The 13,320-nt window shown below is 40.4% G+C and overlaps 1 protein-coding gene across 1 annotated transcript; it reads right to left on the minus strand.

Annotated features, from left to right (window-relative positions):
* Positions 1-8,358: 8,358 nt before the first annotated feature.
* Positions 8,359-9,184, minus strand: LOC132257862 (uncharacterized). The gene is made up of 2 exons (XM_059754902.1): positions 8,761-9,184; positions 8,359-8,693 (listed from the first exon to the last, which is right to left on the minus strand). Exons 1-2 carry the CDS (start codon positions 9,182-9,184, stop codon positions 8,359-8,361), a joined length of 759 nt encoding a protein of 252 aa, XP_059610885.1.
* Positions 9,185-13,320: the final 4,136 nt, after the last annotated feature.

The raw sequence follows: 13,320 nt of genomic DNA on the forward strand, positions 1-13,320 counted from the left end.
ATCTTCGTCGATATGATGCCTGCCAAGCGCCTGGACACCCTTTTATATGACGATCTTTTTCACCACTGACGCACTGGATGACGAAGAAAAAATGCCCGTGCATAAGATCCCCAGCGCGGATATTTGAATTAATGGTCGAACGAAAGAAGTGGATAGCACCCATTGATAGAGTGACAGAGATATTCACCAGGGCGGAGCTCTATTTTTGGTGGTTTCAACGCTGTGCATTGTGTCTCCTCATCAGTTATTCAGATGCTCAATTTGCCCCCCACTTTTTGTCACACCTGCGATATCGAGGAGAGTCACATTTTTTTTTTACCTTTTCTTGAACAATCTCATTGTTCTCTTACGCTCATGTGGCAAAACACCAGTAGGTCCATGCCTTAACTGATAAGTCACAAGAGGGGGTTTAACACCTCATGTGTTTATTGCGACTAGTGAAGCTCGGAGAGATTGCATTTGAATGCATCTCTCAAACATGTGAACATCTAACAAAGGCAATATGTATCTCTAAATACCTAAATACCTCAATAAATTGCTCCCACAATCGAAGGGTCAATGAATTGAAGAGCACAGATGTGCATCATAAATAAAAATCGTTGAATTGAATCCAAATCGAATTAAATCTATTTTAAGAATATCTAGAATTTATCAATGTAAACTCAAGGAAACATAATCAAGAACTTGTTGTTACTGAAACGCCTCTCAATATGAAAGCCCCAATAATTTCTCTCAGAAAATGAAAATGAAGAGGAGTTGGGTGTTGTGCTCAGATGAAATCCTCTAAGATCATTGGCATTTTAATGACTTCAAGATCCGGTGCAAGAGTGAGATGGGGACCAATGGAGTCACTGAAGATCATTGACTCGGTCACTGTGGTAATTCTCTAGCACCAGGAACTGCCGAAATGGGTCAGGGACGTTCACATCTCGCGGCATTCGTGTTGGGAACTTGGAGAAGATTGAGTGTGTTGAGAAAATGACGTGTGACGAGGGATGAAAATTTAATATTTTTGTCAATCATTTGATTGAAATTGGCTCTCACTTTCTATGAGACAGTGACTAAACTGCCAATTTTGTGGTCACTTTCAATTTTGACGGATATTTTCTCTTGCACACGGCAATTCTCCACTGTTGACTTCACTAGTTTTACTTCAAGATATTATATGTAACATTATTCAATATAATTTATTCATTCTTCATCTGATTCTCTTTCTCTCTGATTCACGATCTTTCACTCCCAGAGCTTAGTCACCACAAACGAAAAACACTTCACTTCTCTTGGGTGGATTAAAGGCGTTAAAAATCCAATTGCGGAATTCATGGAAGTATGCAAATTTGTCACGTATAAAATTCCACATGCTCATAAATAGGGTCATTAGGTTAAATAATTACGTCGAAATGGCGTGAAAAATACTCAATATTATTTAAACAATTATTCGCTGGAATAAGAAAAGTAAACAGAACCAGATTCACAGCCACCAGCGAGATTGTTTTCCATTGGTTTTGTAACGAAACTGGTTTCCGGAAGTATGTAGGTCAAATCGAGAGTAATGACTGAACGACGATCAACAGGTTGGAGCATCTTTACTCTCCATTGTTCGTCTGCACCATCGTCTCGTATGAACTCAATTATTGTCTATTAAGAGCTGCAATAATTAACTTGTGGCGTATTTTGTAATTTCTTTCCGAGTCTCTCGATTGCCAGAAAAAAGTGGATAATCGGTGGTAAGCGATGAGCAATCAATGAACCCGGACCTGATGCAGCTCTTTGGTGGCGTAAAGCGGAGATAGTCGTGTGTTATTTATGATTTCGATCTGTTAAAATCGGATTATGTAAACGAAAATTTCCGAAAAATTCATTTACAAATATATTTTATTGTCATTATACCGAAATACCACGAAATTCAATCAATTGACACAGTAATTTATGCACTTGCGCTGATTTGGAACGAAAGATTTCAATACAATAGACGATGAACCCGCGAAATTCCCATAGAGATTTTCAACAAAACAAACTAGAAGCAGGTCATTGATTCAGGAGAATAAATTATTTATTACCTCAAGTACAATTATACATTACTTTCGTGAGATTCGTGATATCATTTCTTGAAGTTGAAGGAAGTTGACGGAGCCTTCTCGTTGTCAGTGAAACTGTAGCTGTCGAAGTTGTTAGAAATCGGGATGTACTTATTCTCACTTTCCCTGTCAATCCATCCTGAATAGTGACCGTACTTCTGCTGGAGCGGCACGTGGACCACCTCGACTTTGGTACTCTCGGAGCCTGACTTGCTCTGCAGCGAGTGAAGGAGGAGGATCTTGACGCCCATCACCACAGAGACGAGAAAGGACAGCGAACTGAGTATGAAGGCTGACTTGGAGAGCATGATGATCGCCTTGAGGACGAGCGGAATGATGATTGATTTGGCTGTGAGAAGGCCCACAATCATCGGGAGCATATGCTTCAGGTGCTTTTTCTTCTTCTTCCCAAATTTGTACGGATGCTTCCCGCGACCTGCAATGACAATCAGCAAAACAACAATTATTACTCCATATGATTCACAGTTGCACTTTTACTTTAGACCGGAGCTCTTAAAGCTCCAGCACAAGATCCCATTGAGAGGTGAAAGAGCATTAAAACTGTATGGATTATTTGCATTTTTTGCGCACAATGAAATTTTTAGTGAGTCACACGAGACGCGAAGAAAGTGGAAGGAACACGAGCCGGAACAGTTACCAAATGAAATCTTGCTGATTCAGACACTCTTTTTTTGCGCCACTCGCCGGCGTCTGCCGAATTGTATAACCATGCAAAGGAATTTCTTCACTTTCACACTCTTGAACTTCTTCTTTTGGTAAGAAGATACAGCAAATTTTGAATGGACTTATGCAATTGTGACCCAACATGACCTTTCATGGTACCTTCAATAGCAGTTCCATTGATGAATTTTGCCGGAGTCGCTGGAGTTTGGGTGCTTGTACTTGAGGTGGATGCAGAGGACACGATTCCGGGCGCCTCTGTTGATGTCACGGCGAAAAGGTTAATCCCACGGTATCCGTATTTGTCCACCAAACTGCCGCCTTTGCGCGGCTCAAATGAATTCTGAGGAACAAATTGCACATATTTGGCTAATGACACCGCACAGAGTCCTATCTGGATGACAAGAATGGTCAAGAACACTGATTTATTTGACGGCATAACAATGGTAATCCAATGTCAGGGGTGATTGCAAGAATAGTAGCTTCAGAGACACTGCGACGTCCACTCAGTTCAACGGTTTTTTTCGTTCTGATGCAGTGAATTATGCAATGCATCTATAAATATTAATAATAGATGAAAGATATTTAGTGTGGTGGTGCTTGGATGAACAATGTAATTCGTACTAGTGCGGCAAAATTCTAATTACACCCATTTCAATCGTCATCGGTCTACCCACACTGGTTGAATGAACCGAAAGCCCCGCCAATGAGAATGCTACCAGCGATGTTCAATGGATTTTGTCAGTCTCACAGACTTTGCCAACTGAACTGCAACACGGAAGAGAACAATATATAATGATTTGCGTAATTTAACGTACCATTACACTAAGAATATCCCTTTAAAGTCAAAAGGTCTGTTGATAAAAGAAAGATTACGAATGCTTGTTTGAGAGCCTTCTATGATCACAAATATTCTAATGTTTTCTAGAGACTAAATTGGATTGAGTTTGAGAAAAAAACAGGAATTGCAGTTCATTTGGCTGCCTCTGTAAGGTCGTCCCAATGTCTGATCGAGCGAGCAATTAAACTCATCCACTCCACTTCTGCCAACCACATCTTCGGTAATATCACTCCCTACCCCATCGATATACTCCCAGCAAAGCCTCTCTCATTGTCTTTTCATCAAGATATATTATTTCCCAATAGATTTCCCTCCACAGCCAACAACACAATGATTCATTCTTCCTGCCATCGAGGCACAAGCAGTGAATCTTCCACGATTAATTGAAAATTTTCATTTTATTCAAGAGCGCATTTCACAAGTCTCACCCACTGCTAATTAAATTGGTTCCATTAACTTACTTCACTTTGCTGTACTACTTCATTTCTGGCACATGTCATTTCAGAGCATTAATTAATTGACTCTCGTGATCAATTTTCTACCTTTCACACCCAATATCGGTGCGTGGATGCGAGAACTCTATATAGATTTCCCCTGAGAATTCACCAGAAATGAAAATCACACGCAGGAGAAATTTCACCTTGTTCTCGATAATTTCTCTCTTGATTTTTATTCTTGGCTAGATTTATACATTTCATCACCCATCACACAATTGTTTTCCATTTATCGCATTTCTCCACGTCGAGGGAAATTCTTCAGTGTCTTCCTGAAGACTTCAGCGCCATGACGGAGATGAAGAGGGCGAAGAAGAATCCCGCCATGCCTGTGGAGCCCGTGAGGAGAAGTAGTCCGGCGACGATAACGGGGACGAGGGTGAAGAACTTGAGCTTGTAGGCGAGGAGGAGTGGCAAAAGGTACTTCTTGTACTTTTTCTTCACCTTGAATTTCTTTCCCTTCTTGCCGCGCCCCTCGACTTCGGTATCTGCATGAAATGCGCAGGAAAATTCACTGAATCTCTGTGGTTTTGTGCAGTTTTCACAAAAGGAAACTTACCATTGTAGTGAAGAGCCTCCGAAGACGGTTCTGCAGGCGGCGGAAGAGATCTGCCATAGACGAATCGCGGTGATGTGTTGACAGGAACGACAAGGGATTTTGGCATCTGAGACAACGGCACAGCACTTAAACTACTCCTGAGATCTCTGGGCTTCACACATTGAACTGAGGACAAGACGCAACAGGTGATGATGGTGACACAGAGAGGAAACATTTCTCCTTTAGGGGCACAGCTTCGTTGTGGCACAATCAAGTGATCTCGTCATTGCCTCAATATTGTCAATGTTGAACTGAGAAGAGGGCCAAAAAATGTCAGAACCATCTTTCCGCGATGTTCTGCATCAGTTCTCGATGAAATTTCCACGTCAGTTATTACCTCAATCTCTATGCCACCACTCACAAACACAATCCCCCAATATTGTGCCTCAATTTTCCCTCACGCCGCTCTTCCAACTGGTAATCACGATAATTTGAGGCTGGGCTGGAAGAGGAGGGATCTATCATTACGAGACATCAGCAGAGATTTTTCGAGATATATGAGCATCGTACCTCGAATAATACTGTTATTCCATACTCGGCATTGTCATAGTTTCTGGTCCACGAAATTATGTCAGATACCTCTTAGATACTCCATTGCTCAATCTCGGAAAATCTCACTCGTGTGCAATTTTTCGCCGCAACGCAGGGAAACAAGTCACCGTCAGTGAAACACAGCGAGAGGCACAGAATTTTTCCTCGAGAATTTAACTTTTACTGACGTTCTGCATACCAGTTTTCAGTGTGATCTCAATTAATTCATTATTCCCACTGCATAATTTCACCTCATTATGTGCATCTGACTTTACGTAAATGTTTCAATTACATGACACAGAACATGCCTTATTGTATTTAGATCTTAATTGCCAATGAGAAGAATAAAGACTGCACCGCGAATTTGCCCGCGGAAACAGGTTTCTAATTAAAATGTCTAAGGAGAACTTTAACAAGTCAATAATTGCAACTTAGAGTCTCAATAAAACATTGTTGTGGCTGCAAGTTCATAGACTGTTATGATGCAGTCGTAATGAAATAAACATGCATTTTCGAATATTAATTATAATTTAACCATATTGTGCATAACTGAAAGTTGTTCCTAAATCCTGAAATAGCATGAAAGTTACTTAGATATTTGCAAAGATTTATGATTCAGTTGGGCTCATTTCTTGTTAACTATTTGATATGTAAAATAACTACAGAACCTTTGATATGATTAATGTTTTTCCAGCATGAATCATCACTTTGCTACTTTACTTACCGTATAAATGCTCTCGCTATGCAAAGAGAACACATGTATGTGCAATGCATCGTATTAAAATAATCAAAACTGAGCTATCGCGATACAATCAATTATGCAAAATTTCATTCTCAAGAGCATAATGCAGGAAAATTAAGTAACACTCCCTAATAACAACATAACTCGCAATGTCGAGGGAAATGCACTAGATCAAAATGAATTCAAGGTGGAGATTTCTTCGAACTTATTTATCGCATGGTAATTTCTCTAATAAAAAATATATTCCATGACCTTTGGGTGATTTCTTTGATTTCTTCGGCATTTTCCTACTTCATTTCGCACTCCTCAAGTGTTGAAATGATTATTTGTGATCTAATTTGCCTTTTCTATGATGGGCAAAGCGCTACGTATTATTTAAAATTTCTCCCTCAACTTGTAAGCAAATTTGTTATTGAAAATTGGCTTTATTGATTATTAACACTAAGTATGATTTTCAATTATCGAGACACGATAATAAGTGTGTTTTCAGGGAAATGAGAAAAGAAATCATAAATCTTTCACTCATTTCTTTATCAAAATGCAAACAATGCCGAAGACTCGGAGCACGTGTGGGTTTTCATTGAAGAAGCATGTTTTGCTCGAGGAATCATGACGAGAGGCTTATGTATTTTCCTTCATCCATGAACTTGTTGGTATAGCTAAATTCAAACCAATCACTTTACCTGTAGTAATATTTTGTATTGTGCCACTGCCTTCAGCTCTGTTGACTCACAGCAAAACAAACCCAATTACCTATTGCGGAAAATTCGCGGAATTTTTTTCCCGTGGGATGGAATTTACAGTCACAGAAGAGTACTGTTTTTTTTTCAATAAAATCGAGGAACCACAAATATCATTTAACCAATCATATCTATTCAAATGCACAAGATTTATTAAAAATAAGAATTTCTCTACAGAACATTAAAATTCTCTGGCAATTTTTTTTTCTTTTTCCTATTAGTTCAGCAACAACAGCGTTGAATAAAGGAGCTCTTGAAATATTCAGCATAATCTTGCTGGTCGGTGAGGAAATTGCGTACACATTGGAAGACGGAAAAACAATTAAAAAGCGAGGATAATTTATGATAAATAGCTCGATTATTGCTGCGCACGAGGTGCAAATTCTTCACTTTTGAGCTCAGAATCAATTTATGATTATGTACCTGGGCATTGGCTGCAAGACAAGAGCAATAGCCACTTAATTTCATGGTGAAGAACCATTCTGATGGAAAACGCAATTTCCTTCTCGAGTTGTAGGCTCACTCTCCATGCGAGTTGATTTGAATATGGTTTAGGTCTTGCACGGTTTCCTTCGCATCAATGCATTCTCACACTGCAAATTTGCCACCGTTTTTTGCCGTCTTTCCCACAGCAATCGTGCGATTGAGCTCAGTCGCGATATACAATAGGAAGACAAGGGCACAAAACATTTAATTTTAACGAGCTGACTGTGCAATTTGTGTAATTGACACAATATAGGTGATTCTATCTTCTAGCGAGAAATATTTAATATAGATCAGGTGAATGTGGGTTAATCAATTTACAGCAAATCAATCGTCTTCTATCCAGCATTTTATTCTTTATTATTATAGATTCTCTTCGACAGTCTAGCTTTGAGGAGATTTCATCTTAACACAAAGATTTGATTACAGAAATACAGTAGCGGAAAATGTTATGAAGTGATGGATGGAGAATGAGTTGTTTTTTTTTTATATATTTTCAACCTTAAAGTTAATTAAATTTAGGAGCAATTAAATAGAGTAACAAAAATACAATTAAATAAATTATTAAATACAAAGTAACAACAATAAATAAATAGTAAAGAGATACATTTGTAGCAGGGGCACTTCTTGTGCCGTTTTTTTCTTCTTCTTCTTCATAATTCTTTTCCGTTGTCATCTTTTTAAAATTTCAATGAGGTGATGGAGATAACTTTTATGTAATAAAAGTCGCACTAAATTTTGTCTGCTCTAATAACTGATTTGGCATCAATGAATTATGCGTTAGGCATTTCTTCTTCGCTTCATTTTAACATTAAATTGATAACAAGTTCATTCAATTTTCCATTTACTAAGCATACAATTTTTTTTTAACTCTCAACTCACTTTTGGCCAATTATCTTTTCACCTGCAGCTTTTATGATAAAAGAGAGGAAGATAATTGTCTTATTGATTTCTAATGGTTTCTGCATCTGTGTAAATACCTTGGAATCTGTGGGAGGTTGTGGAATGTTGATTGAAAGAGTAAACATGTTAGGGAGTAATTAATTAAATAAATAAATAAGATTGTGAAGGTTTGAGTATTGAGGAAAAGATGTTAGCTTAGGTGTTAAGGACCGGAAAACCAATATGATTCTCCAAAGGGCTGAAATTTGATAAGGATTGGTGGCTTATCTACTGAGTGATGTATCCCCTATAGGCGATGTCCTGGGCCTCGAGGGATCGCCTGTCCCATCCGCCACCGTGTCCACCACCACCACCTCCGGACGACCATCCGCCGGATCCGCCGCTAGACCATCCTCCGCCGCCGCCACCTCCGCCGCTGTTCTTCTGCGACAGCAGCTTCTTCAGGGCGATAATTCCCGCCAGGAGGAGGGCTACCTTGGAGATGATGAGTGCCTTGCCCGCGAGCAAGTACAGTCCGGCTATCGCTACGGGGATCATTGCTGCCATCTTCATAGCGAAGCCCATCATCATCATGCTCATCATCTTCTTCATCTTGCCGCGGCCTGAAAAGGATCACAGAGACATTTAGGAGGGTCACAGCAAAGGGATGTCCGTGTCAGCTGGTCCTACCTTCTTCGACTGACCGACCGAGCTCGTCTGAGGAGACTTTCGGCAGACTGACCATGACTGTTCTGCTGCTGAGGAAGCGCGCCACGCGATCTGCCAGCATGGTGGAGAGTGCATCATCCCTGGCCTCTGCGTTTCTGGGCAAGTTCTTGTCCAGATCCTCACCCAAGGACTTGGGCACGTCCACGACGGGGCTGTCGGCACTGCGGACTACTCTAACACCCTCACCGATATTTATGGCATCCACTTTGGTCACACGATCAATGAACGTGATGGCCTTCTTCTTGAGGCACACACTGAACCCACCCTCGGCACGTTGACACTCATCGTAAACACGCAGGGCGGCACGAACACCCGGGTTCATCGGCTCCTGCTCCGCGGCCACGGTCAGGGCGATCAGGAGGACACCACATACGATATGCTTCATTATTCCTGGGATGGCTGGACCTTATGAGCTATGCACTTGCTTATCAATTGGCGCTTCTGCCCCGAATGTAACTTAACTCAGAGTGTCTTCTTCTCCTTGGCTCTGCTCAAACCCATTCAGTGACGCTCGATGCACTGAGGAAAATTAATTGGTGGCTCTGTGTTTTTATAATGTGTGGAAAAAAGAACTACACACTCGCGATAAAGCGTACGCCACCAAAGGGGAAGAGGAGAAAAAGAAAATACAACTCTTCTGCTTTCCTTCGGATGTTACCAGAGAAAAACAACACAGTGTCTAATGCACCACCGGCGAAACTCAAATGTTGTGCAATTTTGTTAGCAACGAAGCACTCCACTGAACAAGAGCCTGAGAATCACTGATGCTGAATGATATGGTATCGCATACTTATATAGAGGCGTTGAAATAATCAACGGGAGCGATGGTGAAAAAATGTGCCCGTGGAAGTCTCGAGCTCTCGCGATCCCCACCGAAAAGGGGGAAGATGTTGTTGAGAGTTTTCGATTTCATACAACCGGGGGGACACTCTTGGAGCTGGCCTAAGATAACTCTGCGGTGGCGCTGGAGAGGGAAAGCATCAATTGCACTTAACACACGCGAAGTACCTCAATTGCTGCCGTTGTTCTATCCACTGAGACATTCTTCCATTTGCCGCGAATGTGTGTTGTCGTGGCCACTGAGACAATTGGCGAGAGCGAGTCGGAGGATCATCTAACACCACGGCAATTGCCAAGACGCGATCGTGGGGGGAGTGCGCTGTGTTGATCCAACCACTCGCGAGGGATTCCTCACGGACTTCACTCTCAAGTTGAGCCACTTGTTTTCGGTTGATCCAGCGCCAGAAAAAAAGTCCCACGACGAATTTCACTGGCAAAAACAGAGAAATTGCAGTTAGAAATTTCTCTCTGCGCATCCTTCGTCAATTTTGTCGATCTTCGCTGCAACTCTCACATGGTCATGGCGATAAAGTGAGTTATTCAGCAACACATGCCAGCGAGAGACACTTGCCAATTTTTCCCCACTGCACCAATCAATGCATCTTCATCGTCTTACATGCCGCAGAGTGTCAGACAATTGCAAGAAAGAAAATCACAAGAACAAATGTCCCGCTTTTCACTACAATGACCTTTCTCTTCAGCTCATGATCATTCTGACTCTATTGTTGATATATAAATTGTTGGAAATTGTTGACCTCTATACACATTTCTCATAGAAGAGCATAGCCAACTTCCTTCTCAGCAGCTCACCATCCAATTTTGCCTCTAGAGTGTTCTCCTGCTCAAGTGTGCAAGGTGCTTTAATTCAATATGCTATGACATCACTCCGCTTCGACCCGTTAAGCCGAACCCCTATCTCATCTGTATCTCTTGACCTATCGCAGAGGGCCTCCTCTCATCCGCGAACAGTGATAGATGCTGCGAGTTCTCCAGGTGAAGATTATTCTTCGCGATGAAGTGAATGCCATGATCAGGAAGATTCAAAAGGAGCAAATCTCAGTGCACTCAGAGAAATGCAACTCCACCATCTGACGATGATTCTCCAAGACTACATCAACCATGAGGAAATTTTGTTGAAAGCAACAGTTATTGCACTTCTGTTTATTACCAAATAAATCATAACGTAATAAACAATTAAAACCATATGGATTTGACAGCTATGCAATCGTAAAATTTATAATTATATTTTTAGATTATTTGTCTGCTTCCGCACGCGTTTGTCTGCATTTCATTATACAATTCAGATTTGCATTATGTCACATTAGTCCTAATCTGTATTCTACAGCAACGTTTTGAACTAAAATTATTCTAACAAGTTATAAAAAAAATGCAAAATTTAGACTTTTAATGGACATTTGCACTTAATGCGCAGTTTCTTAACTGTCTTCTGTATTAAATTCATGTGAGAAATATTGAGTTTTAAGAGAATTCAAATGAGCAAATCGGTAAATCTATTTGATTTTTACGTTAGCAATGTATAATTGTTTGTGAATTGCCTTAAAATTAGGTCTTCTTGCAGACAGTTAGCAATAAGCAGACATTTTGGCAATTTAATTCTACAGAAGCAATCCTCAAATTTCGAGGTCAGCTGCCAATCCCGTTCACAGCTTCTTAGAGTGTAAAATTATGATCTAAGGTGGGTGAGCACTGATGGTTCTCGGGTAGTCCTCCCTGGAAGAAGAGGAGAAGAATCGTAATTAAAAATCAGAAGCACGTATTCACGGAGGCAATAAAAAATTTGAAATTAAATGACTACAGATAGCTCGCCTGTGAAGATGGTGAAGTGGATCAAATAGCTCTGCTGTGTTTTTTTTGCACGACGATGGGCCTACCAGATGAGAGAGCGCTGAAATGGTAAACATCGTTGAATATTAGCCATGTTATTTTTTCTAATAGAAGTCATACATGGAAAATTTAAACACAATTAATTGCCGGAACCGCCAAATTCACACAAAATCAGACAAACCAGTGTGAGGAGAGGAGATTTCGAGTCAGTTAGATGTAGTGAAGAGATAAGATGTGTAGTAACATCAATTGACATTAATTTTTAGTGGTCATTCTCGACGAAAATCATGATATTTACTCTAGTAAAACAATCCGTTTGGCACACATTCCTTCACCCAACAGGTGACCCCTCTTTTCATCTTGCTGTGTGTATGGTGCACAAGAAAGAGTCCATTGAGAAGGTATGATTGATTCTTGGCTATGAATGGATTTGAGTAAAAACTCTCTGCCGCGATCTTGGCTCAATTTCAATAGTGCGGAGGGCACGAGAGTAGGAAGAGATCTTGGCAGAAAGCTGCTACTTTGCACACATAAAACATCCTTGGGCAGAAATTGCACATTTCACCATTCAATCAGCTAAAAGGAGGCACGAGAGGTGAAAGAGAGACGCCAAAGTGCATGTGCTGAAGTACATATTTGAGAGATGCTGCTTGCCTTGCATTTAGCCATCATTAGGTTGGGAGAAGAAGAGAGAAGAAAAAAATAATAGGAGATACAACTGTTTATTCCATGCGATTGTAATTACACGGGAATTGTTGAGCTGCAAATAATGCAAAATCCACTGTGTAGAAGCAAAGTGGGTCACCCTTCGTGAAATGCACTACACTCAATATCGCTTGGAAAAATCTCTTTGAAAAGAAATCTCCAATATGGAGCACATAATAGAAAAATCACGTGGAGTCTCTCCAGCACTTTTTCCAGCCGCAGTAGCTTCAGGGACAATTGCAATTGGGAAATCATGCGAAATCTTTCTCACACATTTGTTCTCTTCTCCATTTCCAATACTGACGATGATAAGACAACTCTTGTTGTGAACAGAAGATCCGACATTGACATTTTTGTTGAAATTCATATGAGAAACACTATGAATGACATATTCCAGTCATCAATGACACGGTTATGCGGAAAGTAGGATAGCTAAATACTTAAGCTGATCTAAGATGAGAAGAAATAACAGATTTTTTCGACACCTTCCATAATTGAGTACAGCTTTGGAAAGGGTTTTAATTAGTAAATTAGACAAAATTCAAGTAAAATTCATACGAATAATAAAGTTCACACTCTTCCGAGCAATATCCGGCTGATTTTCATTGCGAAATTTCTCATTAAACTAACATCAGAGTGATGATTGAAAGTGGACAAAGCTGATGGCAACTGCATAATAATAATAATATGATAAAAGGTTGCAAATAGAAATTCCTTTTACTTTCGCACTAGATATTTTATAGAGAGAGCGCCAAGTGAGGCATAATCGGAGTCTTGCAATTTTGTCGGCATCACAAACCTGTACAGTTGTATCAGGTGAGTCTACTGCCGCTTTTTGCCCACCATCATCAATTATGTCCGCCGTGAACTTGCTCTTGAAATCAATGTATAGCTGGAACAATCTGGGTCCACCACTTGGAACACGTGGTGGAAGGCGAGTGCCCGAGTTGATGTGTTGTACAAATTGATGAATTTTGCAATAAAAGTCTCTGGTTACTTCATATTCTTCTCCTCCATCAACTGCCCGTAAATGCGATCTCAATTTTTATGTAATGCACCACGTGAGGGTATTTACGAGTATTGTTCATTGTTCACGATCATCAACGACAAAACAGCATGTTTGACGGGCGA

Source organism: Phlebotomus argentipes, unplaced genomic scaffold, assembly GCF_947086385.1.
Source record: "Phlebotomus argentipes unplaced genomic scaffold, Phlebotomus argentipes genome assembly scaffold_4, whole genome shotgun sequence".
NCBI lineage: Eukaryota > Metazoa > Arthropoda > Insecta > Diptera > Psychodidae > Phlebotomus > Phlebotomus argentipes.